This window comes from Artemia franciscana, chromosome 12, assembly GCF_032884065.1.
Source record: "Artemia franciscana chromosome 12, ASM3288406v1, whole genome shotgun sequence".
In the NCBI taxonomy this organism is placed as follows: Eukaryota; Metazoa; Arthropoda; class Branchiopoda; order Anostraca; family Artemiidae; genus Artemia; species Artemia franciscana.
In genome coordinates, this window is record NC_088874.1 from 13,006,822 (window position 1) to 13,028,209 (window position 21,388).

Below are 21,388 nucleotides of genomic sequence, written 5' to 3' on the forward strand. Positions count from 1 at the left end.
GGCATATTTCTCCAAGGAAAGATCCTCCCACATAGCCCCCTCCCTCAACCCTACCCCCAAAACCAAAAAATCCACCTAAAAACGTCTGTACACTTCCCAATAACCATTATTATATGTAAACACTGGTTGAAGTTTGTAACATGCAACCCCTTCCCCAGGGACTGTGGGGGAGTAAGTCATCCCCAAAAATATAGTTATTAAGATTTTCGACTATGCCAAACAAATGGCTATCTCAAAATTTTGATCCGTTGACTTTGGGAAAAAAATGAGCGTGGGAGGGGGCCTAGATGCCCTCCAATATTTTTGGTCACTTAAAAAGGGCACTAGAACTTTTCATTTCCGTTAGAATGAGCCCTCTTGCGACATTCTAGGACCACTTGGTCGATACGATGACCCCTGGGGAAAAAAAAAAAAAAAAAAACAAACAAATAAACACGCACCCGTGATTTGTCTTCTGGCAAAAAATGCAAAATTCCACATTTTTGTAGATAGGAGCTTGAAACTTCTACAGTAGGGTTCTCTGATACGCTGAATCTGATGGTGTCATTTTCGTTAAAATCCTACGACTTTTAGGGGGTGTTTCCCCCTATTTTCCTAAATAAGGCAAATTTTCTCAGGCTCGTAACTTTTGATGGCTAAGACTAAACTTGATGAAACTTATATATTTAAAATCAGCATTAAAATGCGATTCTTTTGATGTAGCTATTTATATCAAAATTCAATTTTTTAGAGTTTTGGTTACTATTGAGCCGGATCGCTCCTTACTACAGTTCGTTACCACGAACTGTTTGACTACTAGGTTATAGTTATTGTTGCAACCATCATCTGTCAAAAAAGTTCACATGGCCCGTTTTTGAAATATTGACTGTCCCTTCCTCTTAACATGCTTTAATTAAAATGATATGTCAACAAATATAACTTCCGTAAAATGTCTGACACCATTTTGAGGGATTTCTGGCTCTTTTTCAGAATCAATAACAAATTTGTCTTCGCAATAATATTTTATTTTTAAGGTGAGCAGATGATTTATGAAACTTACTAAGAGAATTGGGAGGAGGAGTATACGCGAGGGATTCTTATAAACCTCCAGTTAAGGGTTTTGGACCATAATTATTACAATGGTACCGTTTTATGCTTCCAAGCTTTTCCACTTAAGAACTGGCACCAAAAGTGCCGTTTTAGTGCTAGATGGCAACTTATGGAAAGTAGAATTGATAAAAAGCACTTACCTCCGATTAATAGATTTAAAATGAGCCATTAAACACCTGTCTAAAAGGTTCCCTTAGCCCACAAGTCCCAGCTTTTCCACTTGAGAGATGGCACTAAAACTGCCATTTTTAATGCCATATGGCACTTGTAGTTGTTGGGATCAATAGGAATATCGTAGATGTGAGCAATATAAGCCCTTAGATATCTGTCTGCGATATTTTGGCAGCCCGACAGCCCTACCCCTTGAAAAATGGCATAAAAAGTGCCGTTTTAGTGCTATATGGCACTTGCAAATGACAAAAGTCATAAAAAGCACGTAGATATGATAAATAATTATTAAATGAGCCATTAAAATCTGAATGACATTCTGGTAACCCGCTAGCCCTAGAGATAAAAGGAGATGAAGAAATGGAGACACATCAGTGCTACCGATGCAAAAAAGGGCTTTTCCTTGCTCTTTAAGCTGGAGAACTGTAATTAATCAATTCAACATTTTTTACCATCTTTATTCCAATGATGATTTTTTTTTCGATCTGACGTCATTGTCAAGGGGTTTCAGGATATTTTCGAAATTACCAGAAATTTCTTAAACCCTTAGTTTTATAATGAAATGATGTAATAAATACCATTCCTAAACCAGTGTTAGAAGGCAATTTTTCTCACAAGGGAGTTTTTTGCAAAATGTGTCTTTTAACTTTTGATTTCTATAGGCTGTGGTGCGCTCTTTACTAAGTTGCAGCTACTGCTGTAACACTGATAAAGCTTTTTCGCTAATATTCCTAGCTGCATTCTTAACTTTCTTCCCAATTACACTATCAGCAACTTCACAGTGTATTTTCCTAAAAATATTCCATCCATCTTCTACATTGTCAAATTTTAAAAACTCTCTAGTTGTAGATTTCAGCTGCTCCTGGAAAGTTTCTCTCAAATTCTCATCCTGGAGTCTACCAATATCATAATTTCCTGAGCGGTAGATATCGTTCCAAAATTTCAGCAATAATTAACTCTAGACACTACTAGATGGGGATCCTTACTTTTGACATCAATAACAGTATTCCTATATACCCTAGTATCTTGTACTGATACTGCCAGTCTTTAGTTTACAATAATAAAAAAAAACAAGTTTTTTACTGAAATTAAGGAGTGACATTAAAACTTAAAACGAACAGAAATTACTTCGTATATGAAAGGGGCTGCTTCCTCATCAACGCCCCGCTCTTTACGCTAGTTTTTTACTGTTTTAAAAATAAGAGTTGAGAGAAAGAGTCAAACTTTAGCGTAAAGAGCGGGGCGTTGATGAGGAAGTAGCCCTTTCATATACGAAGTAATTTCTGTTCGTTCTAAGTTTTAATGTAGCTCCTTACTTTCAGCTAAAAAAAATCTTGTTTTTTTTTTATTTAATTTCTGGACGTTTTTGAATTAATGCTTGTTTTGATCTTGGCTCTCCGCACATAAATAATTAAAACGAAATTTGCATATTAATTAATTGCAATTAATTGGAAGATTTTGAGAAAAAAGGAGCGAGGGAGGAGGCCTAGTTGCCCTCCAATTTTTGATTACTTAAAAAAGCAACTAGAACTTTTAATTTTTTACAAACGTTTTCATTGGTAAAAAATATACGTAACTTACGAATTAATTTACGTAACGAACTTCTATACTCGTATGTTTTTATTGCGTGTATGAGGGGTTCAACCCTTGCCAATACCACCCTCTTTACTCTAAAGCTTAAATTTTGTCCCAATTCCTTAAGAATGACCTCTGAATCACAAACGTCGTAGAATAAATAGTTGAAATTAATAAAAATACTTTAGCGTAAAGAGTGAGGTATAACGAGGAGGTAAACCCCTTATATGGGTAATAATTTTTGTCCATTTTAAGTTTTAATGCTGCTCCTTACTTTCAGTAGAAAACACTTTTCATATTTATTTTTTCATTTTTTTTTCAAATAATGCTAGAAAACCCTGCGCCCCTTTCATTGAAATTCTCTTCCCCCATGACAAGTTTCTCCATGGAAATATCCTCCCACGTAACCCCCCCTCAGATATCCCCCCTAAACAAAAAAATCCCCCTGAAAACATATGTACACTTCCCAGTAACCATTACTATATGTAAACACAGGTCAAAGTTTGTAACTTGCAGCCCCTCCCACGGGGACTGCGGGGAAGTAAGTCGTCCCTAAACACATAGTTATTAGGTTTTTTGATTATGGTGAATAAAATGGCTATCTCAGAATTTTGATCCGGTGACTTTTGGGAAAAATGAGCGTTGGAGGGGGCCTAGGCGCCCTCCAATTTTTTTGGTCACTTAAAAAGGGCACTAGAACTTTTAATGTCCGTTAAAATGAACCCTCTCGCGACATTCTAGGACCACTCAGTTGATACGATCACCCCTGGACAAAAAAATAAACACGCATCCGTGATCTGTCTTCTGGCAAAAAATGCGAAATTCCACATTTTTGTAGATAGGAGCTTGAAACTTCTACAATAAGGTTCTCTGATGGTGTGATTTTCGTTAAGATTGTATGCCTTTTAGGGGGTGTTTCCCCCTATTTTCTGAAATGAGGCAAATTTTCCCAGGCTTGTAACTTTTAATGGGTATTACTGATCTTGATGAAACTTACATATTTGAAATCAGCATTAAAATGCAATTCTTTTGATGTAACTATTGGTATGAAAATTCCATTTTTTAGAATTTCGGTTACTATAACTTATTCAATAAGGTTTTCTTTTTAGCATCACGTGAATACCGTGTTAACATGTGGGCCATTTTATGACCAAATGCTATATTGGTTATAGCTAGATTGTTACACCTACAAAATTGCAACAATCTGTAGCCATTACTATTTTCTTTTTCTACATAAAATTTACCTAGGCTAGGACACCATCTATCCCTATTTCTACCGACCTGGGTGTTAAAATCTTCTAATAAAAACACCATAATTCTACATGGGATCCTATCTATTTGTTTATTTGTTCCTATAGCTGTAGAAAAATTCATCTAAGTTACTACCATTTCCGTCAGTTGGTTCTACTGGGGTATATGCTACTGTGACTGATACCCTGCACTTTTTTTTTAAATCCTGCCTCTTCTTCTCTAGGTGACATAAAAATCTCACCTCCTCTCCCTTCACTTTTTAGTCATAACTTGAGCGAGTAGCATTTTATTCTTAATACCTTCCCAACGTTAACAAGACTTGGCAGCTTCCTTATTCATCATGAGCCCTACTCCCTGTCTAATTACCCCATCATTCCTGCATGAGCAAATAAATCATGTATTGTTTCTTTCTTACCCCTTGTATGTTTCACAGCCCTGGGATATGAGTTTCTGAAAGTCCTAATAAGTCCAGTAAAATAAATATTTCAGATAAAAAATATTTATTGAGTGGTATTTCTGTAAACTGGATTGCTTTAAGATGTCCTGTAAATATTTTCGAAATAAGCCATTAACCCAAAATTGATATTTATTTATCCTCAGGAAAAGTTTAAAAGGTTGCTTATACATTTGCTGGTAATGACGGGATTTCCTTTGTCTTATTACAAAATGTGTTATCTTTATTTATCATAAGTATAGTTTATCGTTGGATTATTTCTTAATTTCTAAAGCTGGTAGGGCATTTTGAGATTTAGACATTTAGCGGTGAGAGATTACCAGTATAAGATTTATATTCCTAAGTCTTTTCTTACATCACATTATTAATTGATCGTTCCACTACTTTTCGTTTTTTTGAAAATAGTTTAAATGACATATCTCCGCAAATATGCTATCATATTTCAAATATTTACAAAAATAAATTTTCTTTTGAACACTTTTTCAGTAATCTTGATTGCTTTAAGCTATCTAGTAAATCTCTCCCAAAATGAAACTTTAACCTAAAACTAAAATTTAATTGTCCCTGGGGAAAGCTGAAAATCATTAAACATAAAATCTTGGTATTGATAGAATTCGATTTTTTAAAGACCGTTTTTTTTTGACAATTAGTTCAACTATTTCGAAGCTATGAATTGATTTTCAAATTTAGGCTTTTGTGTTTTGAAATCAGTGCCCCAAGTTAAATATTCCCAATTTTTCGACGCAGGTTAAGGAAACTCTTCATCTTGTGCAATAGAGATACTTTATTTTTAGAAAGTAATAGCTCATAGCTATTTGGTTGTGATTGTGACTTATATATTAACGTTGAGGAAGATTATGACTATGGAAAATGAAAATAGTACAGCGTCAAGTGTTGCCTTATATTGGTTGTATGTATAGGCAATACAACCTGTGTAGATACAAGCAATTACAGGTACATATAGGCTGCATATTTAGCTAAATATTAGTTTTGATGGGTTTTTTCCTTGATTACTATAATAATATTTATGAAACCTGACTTGTCTTGAATTTCAAAATAGTTAATATACTTTATTAGTGAACGACCTTCAAGATTTGACAAAAGGAAAGCCAGAAGAATTTAATTGTTGAAGTGATAAATAAAAGAATAAACCAAAAATTAATGCAAAGAAAAAGTTATTTGATAACTTAAAACGAAGAAGGACAAATGCTTCGCAGCCTGCACAACATAACAAACTGTCCGTGGTAACGAACTACAAGTAAGGAGCAACTTGACCCAACAGTAACCATCATAGGCAGCGTTGCCTAAGTAAAGAGCGATATGGGCACAATTTGTTATTTATTTATCATTTTTTCTGCTAGGCACTTTTATATGGAAGGGATTTTTGTAGAAATTTCGTAAGGGATTCATTTTATTGGAAATTAAAAATTAAGGTGCCCTTTTTGCGATCAAAGGGATTAGAGGGCAAACAACCCCCACCACGCCCATCATTTCCTCAAACACATCGAATAAAAAATTTTGAGATCTCCATTTTGTCGAGCATATTTAAAAGGTCCAGCAATTATGTCTTTTGGGATGGCAATTCCCCAGAACCCTCCGGGAAAGGGCTCTAAGTTATACTAGTTGCCCACTACTAAGATTTAAGGTTTTTATGGGAATAAATGGTCATTGAATCAATGGAACCTTGAGAGGGGGCTCGTTCAATTGGAAATCGGAAGTTTTAGTGCAGTTTTTATGAGTCAAAAGTGATCAGAAAGCAGCTAGCCCCTCCCCCATGACCCTTTTTCCCTAAATGCATCCGATAGAAATGCTGAGATAGTCGTTTTGTTTAAAATAGTCCAAAGACCATATAAGAAGGCTTTTGGGGTTGAAAAAACCCCCCAGAGCCCAGAGACGAGAGTTGTAAGCTATGTACAGGTGGTATATAAGGTTTTTATGGAAGGTGTGGTCGTATAAACCTTAGAGAAGGCTCATTCGATTGGAAATTCAAAGTTATAATTCCAATTTAGGAGACAAAACCGAAGCAGTGCAACTAGACCCCCCCCCCCCCGACTCCTTCTTTTCCCCAAACACGTGTGATCGAAATTGTGAGATAGCCATTTTGTTCAAAACAGTCCAAAGAACATATAACTATGCCTTCAGGATTGAGAATCCCCCCGATCCCAGGGGCGAGGGTTGTAAGTTATGCCCCAAGGACATATAAGGTTCTTATAAAAATGGGTGGACGCATAAACTTCGAATGGGGCTCATTTGATTGAAAATTGAAAGTTCAAGTGCGTTTTTAAGAGTCACAGGCGATTAGAAGGCAACGATCCCCCCACGTCCACCATTTCCCAAAACATATCGAATCAAAATTTTTGACACAGCCATTTGGTTCAGTATTGTGAAAAAATTTGGTAATTATGCTTTTATGGATGCCACCCTCCCTGCCCCATAGCCCTCAGCGCAAGAGCTGTCAGTTAGGCAATTCTTTCATTGTGTACATATATTATATACTATTGAGAAAGAAGGGCATGTTTGACCTTTACTTTCCAAAAAGACGACGGACATTTAAGTGAGCCTTTCAGAAAATGCTGAGGAGACTGTTGAACCAAATCAAAACACATTATGTGCATACTAGTTGTCAAAAGGGCGAAGCTCATGAACGGCTGTGCTCATTAATTTGGAACCTTCAGGAAATAATAAGGTAGCTGATAAACTACCCAGTAGGCAAGCTACTAGTACTACTGCTATTGCTACAACTACCACTACTACTACCAAAAGGGCGCATCTCAAGATCGGATTTGGGTATTAAGCTGGAGCTTTCAGAGAATACTTAAAAAGGAAGATGAATTGACCAAAAGGTAATTTGTGATACTAATACTGACGCTGTTACTTTTACTGCTACTACTGCTACTAAACTGCTCCAACTACTACTTCAATTGCATCTACTTGTAGGGCCAAGAGCACTAAGATGAAAATTTCAAGAGGTATATGAATTTACAGGGTATCAAAAGGGCATATAGGTAATGTCAGAGCAAATCTAATTGTATTAAGTTAAAATATCCAGGAATTGATAAGAGGGATGTTCAACTGACCAATTATAGTACTACTACTAATACTACTATCTGATTCTCTGAGATTCGTATTTTGCTATTCCAACTAAGAAAGAGCCATAAACTTTTTCCTGTGTGTTATATACATAATTAAAATTATACAGGCAAGTCTGAAGCAGAAGCTGGCAAAGCCACATCCGACACCAAAAGCTATAGTAAAGAACCAGCTCTAGCCTTTAGTAACCGAACTATTAAGATAAATTATCATATGCATGATGATGCAACACACTTATCCTTTAACTAAAAATTAATTAATTAATGTAAATTAAAAATTAATTAATTAAAGTAATTAAACATTAAACATTGAAATTAAACATTAACTAAAAATAAATTAACGCGCATGAAAATACTGGCTATGGAGGAAAAACCGCCATTGGTAGCTGATTCAAGAATGATCATGTGGATTACTCTTAATCGCAAAATAATATGTGAAATACCAATCATATATATAAGATTGGTTTTTACAGAACTTGGCTTACAGAACCAACCCGTTAGCTAGTCCATCTTTAAAAGAAAGGTAGCGACAGAGAATCTTACAGAAAACAAGAGCTAAGAGTTCATATGGCACTTGTGACGAGGCCGGAAGAGCAAAGAGCCAAGAGCTCATATGGTATGAGCTCTAGCAAAATTCTAAGAATCAATAGATTCCTTTGAAAGGAAAATCAGAGGCTTAATGCCGGTCGGGATAAATATTAGAATTCATTAAGATCCGATCACCCACTCGTAAGTTAAAAATACCTTAATTATTCTAATTTTTCCTCTCCCGTCAGCCCCCCAGAGGGTCGAATCGAGGAAAACGACTTTATCAAGTCAATTTCTACCGCTCCCTGACACGCCTACCAACTTTCATCGCCATAGCACGTCCAGAAGCACCATACTCACCAAAGCACTGAACTCCACCACCTAACTCCCCCAAAGAGAGCGAAATCAGTCCGGTTAAGTCAATCACGTATCCACGACATTTATAAGTGTTTTCCAAGATTTTCGGATTCCCCCTCCAGCTCCCCTCAATGTCAACAGATCTGGTCGGGATTTGAAATAAGAGCTCTGAGACATGAGTTCCTTCTAAAGGTCAAATTTCATTCAGATCCGGTCATCCTTTCTTGAGTTAAAAATACCTCAATTTTCCTTATTTTTCCAAATTTAAAACCCCCCAGCTCCCCCAAAGAGAACGGATCTGTACCAATTATGTCAATCTCGTATCTATAACTTGTGCTTATTCTTCCCATCAAGTTTCATCCAGATCTCTCCACTCCAAGCGTTTTCCAAGATTTCCGGTTTCCAAGATTTCTGTTTCCCCCCTCCAGCCCTCTATGTCCCTGGATCCGATTCGAATTTGAAAATGGAGCATCTGAGACATAAGATTGTTCTATATATAAAGTTTCATTAAAATTCGATCACCCATTCGTAAGACACCTCGATTTTCACATTTTCCGGTTTCCCCCTCCAACTCCCTTCGATGTCACCCAATCTGGTCAGGATGTAAAATGAGAGTTCTAAAGCACAAGATCCTTCTATATATCAAATTTCATTAAGATCGGATCACCCGTTCGTAAGTTACAAATACCTCCTTTTTTCTAATTTTTCCGAATTACCCCCCCTCCCCCAAATCCACCAAAGAGAGCAGATCTGGTCCGGTTTTGTCTGTCATCTATCTTGGACTTGTGCTTATTCTTTCTACCAAGTTTCATCCTGATATCTCCGCTTTAAACGTTTTCCAAGATTTCCACCCCCTCCCCTAATGACACTATCCGGTCGGGATTTAAAATAAGAAACCTGAGTTTCGAGGTCCTTTTAAATATGAAATTTCATTAAGATACGATCACTCTTTCGTTAGTTAAAAATACCTCATTTTTTCTAATTTTAAAAAATCAACCCTCCCCCCAAATCCCCCAAAGAGAGCGGATCCATTCCGGTTATGTCAACCCCGTATCTATGACTTGTGTTTATTTTTCCGACCAAGTTTCATCCCAATCCCTCCACTCGAAGCATTTTCCAAGATTTTAGGTTCCCCCCCAACTTCTCCTTCCGCGGATCCGGTTGGGACTTAAAATAAGAGCTCTGAAACATGATATCCTTCCAAATATCAAATTTCATTAATATCCGATCACTCCTTCGTAAGTTAAAAATACCTCATTTTTCTGGTTTCTCAGAATTAACCCTCCTCCCCCAACTCCCCCAAAGAGAGTGGATCCGTTCCGGCTATGTCAATCACGAATCTAGGACTTGTGCTTATTTTTACCACCAAGTTTCATCCCGATCCCTCCACTCTAAGCGTTTTCCAAAATTTTAGGTTCCCCCCCCCCTCAATCCCCCCAATGTCACCGGATCCAGTCGGTATTTAAAATTAGAGCTCTAAGACATGATATCCTTCCAAACATCAAATTTCATTAAGATCCTATCAATCATTCGTAAGTTAAAACTACCTCATTTTTTCTAATTTTTCAGAATTAACCCTCCGCCCCAACTCCCCCAAACAGAGCAAATCCGTTACAGTTATGTCAATAGCGTATCTAGGACTTCTGTTTATTTTTCCTACCAAGTTTCATCTCAATCCCTCCACTCTAAGTGTTTTCCAAGATTTTAGGTCCCTCTGAGAGCTCTTAAAAGGAAGATACGTTCCGTAGTTAAACCAAAAAATAGCTTGAAAACCCCAAAAAACGATGTCGGATCAAAACAAAGGACTACACTAAAATTATCTTGGCTGAGAACACTAAACAGGAAACTTACAGTCCCTTAGCTTGAAGAACAAGAAAAATCTATTGGTTTGAACAACAGGAAAAATACCTTTCTTGCATGGGAAGTATTTCCCCAATTTTTTTCTCTACAGCTACTGGGGCACTGGAAGACCTTAGAGCGGTTAAAGGGTTTATTTTAAAGGACATTGGTACATCTACGTGGTTTTGTAACTAATAAAACATATGATTTTAAATAAAAGTTATTTCTTTTTACAAAAAACTGCAGTTTCATATAAAAGATGATGATAAAAGTGCATTGGGTAATGGCGATGACTTCGTCGTTACTGTTAAGACAGATGATAGTAATTGTTGCTGAGTGAGCTACAAAAGGGCAATTTCTTCTAACTGGTCAGTTTTTTTAAACCTGTTTTTAATTTTTTGTAACTATGGGTCGTGGTTCATTTTTTAAGAGGTTGCAACTATGGCTGTAACCAAGATCTGCAACAAGAAATGTTTCACCAAATGGTTTCATCTATTTTAAAAGCTTATCCAGAGCTTTCAATGCTTTGCTAAATTCTATTTTAAACTCTTCCCAGATCCTGATCTTAGATTTTCTGACTGCTTGTGGCTCCATCCAAGTTGCCAGAGAGGTGATTTGAGGATTTTTGTAGTAGAGAAGCATCGTTGATCAATAAATTGATTAACTTAGTTTTATATTTTGATGGAAACAAAAACAGTGTTAGAAACAATACTAACGATAAAAAAAAATTAAGACATATCACCTAATTGTTCCCTATTTTTGTTTTAGGTCGTGCATTGGGAAGTGTTATTGGTGCTAAATTGATTGGGACAATCGGTCATCGAAATACCTTCAAAGTGATGGCTGTGGCATCTGCTTTTTCAACAATTGCCTATTTTATTTTTCAACAGCTTTATCTCAAGCGCAGGAAAATAGATAGAACTGAAACCGCCGATAAAAACAAAGGTTGTAAAACCCACTTTTGAAGGGAAAACTAATGAAAATGGAGAAAGCTATAGAAAGTTGCCAATCAGATGATTAATAAGCTAGACGTAGATTATGAATGTGGTACTAGTATTCTATAAGAGAGAAAGCTCAAACATAAGGGCGTTAAAAACTGAGCGATAAGTGTATTTTAAGGGCTTTAAGGCTTTAGTGTTAAAAGCGAAGGCTGGGCGAGGTGTCGACACTTCAGATGGGGAATGATATCTGTTCGTTTTTTCCTCCTTTCCACCCTTTTTACCTCTTTGACCGACAATTCGCAATTTATCCGTGGTATTTTATATTTAATTTAATCAAAAAACTCCTTCCTTAACACGACCTTGTCCCCTCCCTTCCCTTCTTGCTGACCTGAAGAAAGTCAAGGAATAAATTTAGGGAAATACTTTGTTCAATCGATGATGACGTTTTAGGGAAGAGAGCTAGGACCGCAACTAGGTATATTAGCGATTGATGCCTTATGTTTAATAGAGAGGAAGAGGGACTTGCAGAAGAATTATTTCAATCATAGGTCATAGATACATCATAGGAAAAATAAGAGGAATTTAAGAGAAGTGGAGAAGGCATTAAAATATTAACTAAGGAGGTGTGAAGTGAAGGCCATGGATAAAATTGTGGAAGATCGGGAAAATACTGCCGGGTGCCATAATAGTGAAATATTATGCTTGCATGTCAATAAATTGAGAGGGAATAGTCAATTTTTACTTGTTCCAGATAAAGATAGGAACAGGGCAACAATTAGTGGTACGAAAATAGATAAATAGAGACGGATAGATCATTTTGAGGATGCTAAACCGTTATAGAGTTACAAAAAAAGATATAGAGTGGATAAGAAGGAAAATTTATTTCGTGAAGAAAAATTAGTGACAATACCCAAACGATTAAAAATAGTTAGGCCTCTGGTGCTGATAGTGTGGTAAATGGTCTTTTAAATACGATAGTTATGAGGTTAGAAATAAGCTACTGAAGATTATAAATATGACTTGAAAAAGAGGAAATATGTAACGATTTCAGGAAAACTATAATAAAACCCCTAATTAAACTCTAATTATAGAGGCAATAGTCTACTTTCTTTAAGTAGCAAATTACTTGGTGTGATGATACTTTTTGACTTAGAGGTGTTGTAGATATAGTTTTAAGGGAAGAATAGTGTGGTTTTAGGAAGGGTAGATAATGCGGCGATCAAATTTCCACCTTATTGATTATGAAAAAGCGCCTGATTCAGCTGATGAATAGTTCTCTGTACGAGAATAACATTGCTGCAGTTAAAATAGGAAATGAGGTGAGTAGCTGGTTCATATTAAATCAGGAGTTAAATAGGGTTGTGTTCTATCTCCATTTATATGACTGGTCATTTTGATGGACTTTATTTTAAGGAGCACAGCAGGGGTAATGGGAGATCACGGAATCAAATGGGAAAATAAAACTCTTCTGGATTTTGATTATGCTGATGATTTAAGCATCCTAGATGAAAATGTTGGCCAAATGAAAGAACTTTTAAAGGTTTTGCGAGTTGAAGGTATAAAAATAGGTTTAAAAATTAAAGTTAAGAAGACCAAGTCACTAAGCCTAAGAATAGGTGAAGGTGACAAGGTAATTTTAGGTAACAAGAAGATCGATCAAGTGGGCAGCTTTGTTTGCATAGGGAGTATTATTTGTAAAAGATGGAAGGTGCAGTGAAGAGGTTAAAAATAGAATATCTGAGACCCAGGGTGCTTTTTCACAGTTCGGAAAAGTCTGGAAGACTAGGAAAATAAGTCTGCGAGCCCAGATTAGGATATTCGAAGCTACAGGGTGAAAGTGGTCACCCTGTATGGTCCTAAAACTTGAATGCTCGGAAAAACAGAGGAACAAATGCTAGATGTTTTCTGGAGAAGCTGCTTACGGATCATTTTGGGTACCCAACTGACTGACTGTATCTCCGACAGTGGGCTATACGAAAAGTGTGGTTCAGTACCACTTTCCAGGACTATAATTAGAGAAAAGATGAGGTGGCTCGGACATGTTCTGCGGATTAGGGATGATAGATTGCCAAAGATTTTCCTTTTCGGCCTACAGTATAGGGATAAACGGAAAACAGGTCGTCCCCAATTGGGGTGGGAGGATGTCTTAAGGAAAGATTTAAGGGCAATGAGAACTTCCTGGATGAGTGTAAAGAGGAATTATTTGAATAAATTTGGATCGAAGAGGAGCGTGCGTATGTTTGTTGGCCTCAGGCGGCTTGATGTTGGATTGAGCTGTTAGTTATAGTAGGAGTAGACCCTATAGGTAAGATTGATTGAACCGATATTTTTTTTTTCGCCCTTTTGCTATTTGTCTTTTGCTGCTTAAAAGAGTTCACTAGAACTTTAAAGATTCATTAAAATAAGTTTCTTTAAATAACCTTCGACCACTTATCGATACAAAATCCTTTTTGTATCGAAACAAAAACAAAACCAAAACAAAACCAAACAAATTCTTAGCCGTGATCTTCTATTTAGGAAAACTCGAAGCATCATATTTATATAAAAAGGGACTTTGAAACCTCCTCCAAAAATTTTCGGGCTTAACAGATTTGGGAGCATATCACCCACTTTCCCAAAAATTATATACAAGTTTTCACAGTTTCCGAGTGCTAAATTTAAGATTGATGAAGTATTTCAGAATTTTGGTATTAATTAACAAGCCTCTTTCTCGGCTATTTGATAGCAAAGATGATTTGATGTGAATCACTGTATCATTCATTCTGATATTAAATAATAAAAAAACAAGTTTTTTATATATAGGGGTTCAACCCCACGTCAGTACCTCGCTCTTTACACTAAAGCTTAAATTTTGTCCCAATTCATTAAGAATGACCCCTGAATCATAAAAGCCGTAGAATAAATAGTTGAAATTACTAAAAATACCTTAGTGTAAAGAGCGAGGTATTAGGAGTAGGTGAGCCCCTCATATGCGTAATAATTTCTGTTCGTTTTAAGTTTTAATGCTGCTCCTTACTTCCAGTTGAAAAAACTTTTTCATATTTATTTTTTCATTGTGTTTTTTTAAATAACGCTAGAAAATCCTGCGCTCCCTTCATGGAAATTTTCTTCCCCCATGACAAATTCCTCGATGGAAAGTTCCCCCAACATATCCCCCTGTTCTCAACCCCTTCTCATCCCCTAAGCACTGGTCAAAGTTTGTAACTTGTAGCCCCTCCTACGGGGACTGTGGGGGAGTAAGTCGTCCCCAAAGACATATTTATAAGTGTTTTTTACTACGCTGAATAAAATGGCTATCAGAATTTTGGCTATCAAAAATCAGAATTTTGATCCGTTGACTTTGGAAAAATAATTAGCGTGGGAGGGGGCCTAGATGCCCTCCAAATTTTTTGGTCACTTAAAAAGGGCACTAGAACTTTTCATTTTCGTTAGAATGAGCCCCCTTGCAACATTCTAGGACCACTGGGTCGATACGATCACCCCTGGATAAGAAAACAAAAAAAAAAAACAAACAAATAAACACGCATCCGTGATCTGCCTTCTGGCAAAAAAATACAAAATTCCACATTTTTGTAGATAGGAGCTTGAAACTTCTACAATAGAGTTCTCTGATACGCTGAACCTGATGGTGTGATTTTCGTTAAGATTCTATGGCTTTTAGGGGGTGTTTCCCCCTATTTTCTAAAAGAAGGCCAATTTTCTCAGGCTCGTAACTTTTGATGGGTATATCTAAACTTGATGAAACTTATATATTTAAAATCAGCATTAAAATGCGATTCTTTTGATATAGCTATTGGTATAAAATTCTATTTTTTAGAGTTTTCATTACTATTGAGCCGGGTCGCTCCTTACTACAGTTCGTTACCACGAACTGTTTGAAATATCTTAAGTTTTACTTTTTTTTTATCATCTAAATATGATTCCAGAGATAAATTGAGAGTCGTTTTGTCTTCAGCTGAATTTCAAGTTTAATAAAATAGCCTTGCGTAAATTTTATCGATTAGGATTATTATGAGCTGTTTACTTTGTTGTTAGCTTTTCCTAAAGCCGCAGCAATAAATCCAGTAATAATTATTTAGCTATTAAACGATATCTTCTTCTTAATTGACTATGCATGAAGAATGTCTTAACTGACTTTTTATTTTTCACGAAAATTTAAAGAATATTTAGTTTTTGAAACAGATTAGGAAAATGATGTCCAAGCCGGCATGCAAATAAGCAAATAGGGACCTTTGGGGTCAATCTTCCATGTCTCATATTTTTCTTTCATTATTTTTTTCTATTTTTTTATTTTATTTTTTTGACAAATTTTAAATTATTAAACAGCATTGCGCTGTTAAATATAAATTTGCCACCCTCCTCTCAAAATAGATACCCAAATACACGACTATTACTGAATTTGAGTTGAGTTTGTATGTTTTCCATTCAGCTCAGCATAGCATATTCATTTAATTATCATAGTATATTATCATAGCATAGCATAGTATATCTTAAATAAGAAAATTATCAAGTTTTGAAAATCGAAGCCTTTTAAGATCAATATAAATTCTGGACACCAGTGCCATATAAGCTATTTTAGATGCCCCTGTGAGAAAACTGTAACTCATTAGGGCTCTGTGGTTCGTACTTTGGCTTTTGCAAAGTGTAAATAACGCTATTATTTTGTTGTCTTTCCAAAACCCAATTTCCTCCCCAGATCTTTATTGTTTCAGCCATTCAGTCATTTACTACAATTTTATGCAGTTCTTTCTTTTTTTACCGTTTACACAGTTTTCTAATAGATAAATATTCCAAACTCTTCCAAGCAAAATTTTAAGACAGCCATTTTCTTCAGCATAGCTCAACGGCCTAATAAGTATGTCTCTAGGGTTAATGGGTATTTCCATCCCCATAGTTATTTAATTTGTCCGTTATTCTTGAAAACTAAAATGTTGCTTTAAAATTAAATAAAAACGCACTGTGTGTATGCTGGGTGCCAATAAGACATCTCAGCAATATACCAAGAATTACTGAGGTCATTAAGTTCAAACTTCTGGGGCTAGTTCTATTACTATTTCTGTCCTTAGAATTTAACTAAATCAAAATATTAAAATTTAACTACATCAAAAGAATGTAAGTGTATCCAGGCTGTTAGAGAGCATAGATTAATTTTTTTTTGTGAATGGTATTAAGTTTTATTTATCAGGTCAACTTGAGGATGTATATGACTTAATTAAATACTACTAATGTATGTCAAGATTTTCCGAAGGGTGTATGTTGTTAAAAATTGTTAAAAAATTCTCTCCAGCATGCAAATAGCTGGCCAAACTATAATTTTTTTAAAGGAAAACCGGAAAGATTTACACTATTGTTTTCTCTTTACCTGAAAATGACTATGTCGATATAAAACGAACAAAAATTACATAAAAAAAACTTTTCCCCCATATTATGGAACTCCATTAAACCGAGAATGGGTGAAGATGGAATCAATAACCTACCAACCATAAAACTACCACAAATCAGCATCAATAAATCGATGAAACCCAAAACGAACAGAAATAATAATAGATAACTTAGTCCCGCTCAAAATGAGCAGAAATTAACACGTGTAGGGCTCAAAACCTCTATGCTTTCTAAAAGCCAGAACAAAATTTGAACTTTACTGAAAAATTCGAATAAATGCGGATTGTCAGTTTAACCTACATATGCTGATATTTATTCCTTAAATGTTGACTAATTTTTATTTATTAAAGTTATAAAAGTGAAAACACTAAAAAAATTTCAGTAAAGTGCAAATTAACTAGTCAGATACTGCTGATGACGTGCCTCTCCTGGAATCTCCTTTTATGAAGCTTAACTTCATAAAAAGGTACACATGACTATTAGCACAGGTAAACTAAAGATGTTACTAAAATATATCAACCCAAACAAATAAACAGGCCCAAATTGAATTCCTCCGTGGCTTCCAAAAGACACCCATGCAGTGCTAGCTTATCCTTTCGCCATATTGTTCAAGAAATCTCTTGACTCTAGATATATCCTGCAAGATTGAAAGAATTCCCACATACCACCCATACACAAAGATTGCAATATAAAACAATAAACATTAAAATATTACCACCACGCATGCAATGGCTTTGCCATAATCAAACTATTGAAACAAACCTCATAGATGCATACGAATGCATCACAGAGCCCATGGATAAGGTATCTCGAGTCGAAATGATTCTGCTAGACCTGGCAAAAAGCATTCGACAAGGTTTTTGACAGGAAACTGCATTCCAAGTATTATACGATTAGTCTCGATGTTGAAAGAATAAAATGGACTATGCAATTCCAAACTAAGAGGAATTAGATTGACAAGGTATTTGTGGATGGTAGAGCGATATTTAACAAAATCCACCGATGTAATAAGCGACAGTCTCCAGGGCACAGTTTTGGGTCCCACTCCATTTAATATAGCCTACACATTGGTAAAGAAACCACACTCTTAAAGAATAAGATCGGCCGCTGCAATGACAACCCCAAAATAATGGATCTGGTTGACAATCAATATAAGCCAACCTTGATATATTTACTGACTGGGCATTAGTCTGGAGACTTAAATTGAACATCAATAAGTGAAAGGTCGCCTGATACTAATAACACTAATAGGATCACCCCTAGGACAAACAACAAAAAAAAAAAACCTCATCTGTGATAAAGAAATCAGAACCATTACAGTTTTATAAAAATGTTAAGACAGTTTATACCAGGAGTTCTAAATTAAGCTGAATTTAATAGCTAGATATTTGACTTTGTGGATGCAATTCAAGGCTAATTGTCTTCCAATTAGCACAAGATTTAAAAGATCATCTTTGCAGCAGTAGCTGCAACCTAGTAAAGAGCGAACCACAGCCCATAGTCACCAAAAGTTAAAAAACGCGTTTTGAGAAAAAGAACTTCCAAGTGAGAAAAAAAAATCTTCATCTGAAACTAATTCAGGAATGATAACTATTATTTTGGTTCATCTTAAAACTAAAAGTTTATTGCGAAAAGAAGTTTATGATAATTCGAATTTTATTATATATTTAAATTTTATATAATTCGAATTTTATCATAATAATGAAATTTATTCGATATTTATAATAATTTTGGCGTTAGATCGAAATAAAAAATGCACCTTTGGAATGAGCATGGTCGAACATCATGTATTGGGGAATTACAGTCCCCGCCTTATACAGCAAGGAAAAGCCCCTTTTTTGCATCGGTAGCATTGATATGTCTCCTTTTATTCTTTTGCCAGAGCTACTGACGGGTTATCTGAACATCATAGAGAGATGTTTTATGGTTCCTTTAAAAGACTAAATAAAAAAAAACAAGTTTTTTTGAAATGAAAGTAAGGAGCGACATTAAAACTTAAAACGAACAGAAATTACTCCGTATATGAAAGGGGCTTTTCCTCCTCGACACCCCGCTCTTTACGATAAACTTTTTTATTGTTTTAAAAAGTAGAGTTACGAGAAAGAATCAAACTTTAGTGCAAGGAGCGGGGTGTCGAGGAGGAAAATCCCCTTTCATATTCGGAGTAGTTTCTGTTCCTTTTAAGTTTTAATGTCGCTCCTTACTTTCATTTCAAAAAACTTGTTTTTTTTATCTAATTTCTGAAATTTTTTGAATTAATACATGTCTGATTTTGGCTCTCCGTACATAAATTATCAAAATGAAATTTGCATATTATTTCTTTTTTGGCTAAATGGCTTTCTCTTAGTTTTGATCAGACGATTTTGAGAAATAAGGGGTGGGGAAGGAGGCCTAGTTGCCCTCCAATTTTTTGGTTACTTAAAAAGGCAACTAGAACTTAACATCCGTTAAGTTCAAATTTTTAACGAACGTTTTTATTAGTAAAAAAATAAACGCAACTTAAGAATTAACTTACGTAACAAACTTTTATATTCTTATATTTTTGATTATATATATGAGAAGTTTGTCCCCTCGTTAATACCTTGCTCTTCACACTAAATCTAAGTTTTGTCCCAATTCTTTAAGAATGACCCCTGAATCCGAAAGTACGTAGAATAAATAGTTGAAATTACTGAAAATAATTTAGCATAAAGACCGAAGTATTTATCTCCTCCTAAATACCTTGCTCTTTATGCTAAAGTATTTTTAGAGCCCCTCATATGCGTAATAATCTCCGTTCGTTTTAAGTTTTAATGCTTCTCCTTACTTTCGATTGAATAAACTTTTTCATGTTTTTTCATACGTAGAATAAATAGTTGAAATTACTAAAAATAATTTAGCATAAAGAGCGAAGTATTTATCTCCTCCTAAATACCTCGCTCTTTATGCTAAAGTATTTTTAGAGCCCCTCATATGCGTAATAATCTCTGTTCGTTTTAAGTTTTAATGCTTTTCCTTACTTTCAATTGAAAAAACTTTTTCATGTTTATATTTTCATTGTTTTTTTTTTAATAGTAATGCTAGAAAATCCTGCGCTCTTTTTATTGAATTTCTCTTCCTCCAGGAAATGTTCCTCCAAGGAAAGATCCTCCCATATAGCCCCCTCCCCTTAACCCCACGCCCAAATAAAAAAAAAAATCCCCCTGAAAACGTCGGTACACTTCCCAATAACCATTACTGTATGTAAACATTGGTCAAAGTTTATAACTTGCAGCCCCTCCCCCAGGGACTGTGGGGGGGGGGGGTAAGTCATCCCCAAAGACATAGTTATTATGGTTTTTGACTATGCGGAATAAAATGGCTATCTCAAAATTTTGATACGTTGACCTTGGGAAAAAAATAAGCGTGGGAAGGGACATAGGTGCCCTCCAATTTTTTTGGTCACTTAAAAAGGGCACTAGAACTTTTCATTTCCGTTAGAATGAACCCTCTTGCATGACTCTAGGACCAATTGGTCGATACAATGACCCCTGGGAAAAAAAAAAACAAAAAAAAAAACAAACAAACAAATAAACACGCACCCGTGATTTGTCTTCTGGCCAAAAATACGAAGTCCCACATTTTTGTAGATTGGAACTTGAAATTTTTTCTTTAGGGTTCTCTGATACACTGAATGGGATTGTGTGATTTTTGTTAAGATCCTATGACTTTTAGGGGGTGTTTCCTCCTATTTTCCAAAATAAGGCAAATTTTCTCAGGCTCGTAACTTTTGATGACAAAGACTAAATTTGATGAAACTTATGTATTTAAAATCAGCATAAAAATTCGATTCTTTTGATATGTCTTTTAGCATCAAAATTCCATTTTTTAGAGTTTTGTTTACTATTGAGCAGGGTCGCTCATTACTACGGTTCGTTACCACGAACTGTTTGATATTTGTCATATCTATCATAAATTACGCCATCTACAAGTACCATATGGCACTACAAATGACAAATTTTGTGCTATTTCTCGAGGGTGGGGGCTAGTGGACTACCAAAACATCATAGACAGATGTTTGATAGCTCATAATGCTCATATCTACGTTCTTCCTATAAATTCCACCATCTTTAAGTGCCAAATGGTACTAAAAACAGCACTTTTGGTGCCATGTATCAACTGGAAAAGCTGGGGCTAGTGGGCTACAGAAATTTTTAGAGAGATATTTAATAGCTCGTTTGAAATTTATTGCTCATATCTAAGTGCTGTTTATCAATTTTAAAATCCATAAGTGGCATATAGCCATAAATACGGCACTTTTGGTGCCACTTCTTAAGTAGAAAATCTTGGAAGGATAAAACGTGACCAATGTAATAATTGTTGTCTAAAACTCTTAACTGGAGGTTTACAAAAAACCTTACATATGCTCCCCCTCCCGGGCGCCTTAGTAAGTTTCATTAGTCCATTGTGAGAATTCGCTAGGAGCTCTTAGTCTTTAACACGGTCAGCCAGCGTTGAGGCTCACATAATGATTTTTTAAAATGTTCGTAAGAGGAAGAAATTCATAGAATAACATATAATTGGTTTTCGAAATTCCAACTGCCTATTCCTTGACGTACCCCTTCCTCTCCCCTGTTCGCAAAAAGAATAGAAGCTTTAAATAACTCGATGTTTTATAATAGCAATTTACAAATATAGTATGGTTGCAGCAGTAGCTAGAACTTTGTTACAGTAGTAACTACAACCTTATAAAGAGC

The 21,388-nt window shown here is 35.5% G+C and overlaps 1 protein-coding gene across 3 annotated transcripts in view; it reads left to right on the top strand.

Moving 5' to 3' along the window:
• LOC136033706 (carbonic anhydrase 2-like) overlaps window positions 1-21,388 on the top strand; it is a 130,699-nt gene that overhangs the window by 24,805 nt on the left and 84,506 nt on the right. For all 3 annotated transcript variants that reach the window (XR_010619002.1, XM_065714572.1, XM_065714574.1), the window contains exon 2: window positions 11,119-11,295. Coding sequence is in view for 2 of the 3 variants with exons in the window: in XM_065714572.1 (XP_065570644.1) it covers window positions 11,119-11,295 (177 nt within the window). In the remaining variant the exon portion in view is untranslated. The remainder of the gene's footprint in view (window positions 1-11,118; window positions 11,296-21,388) is intronic.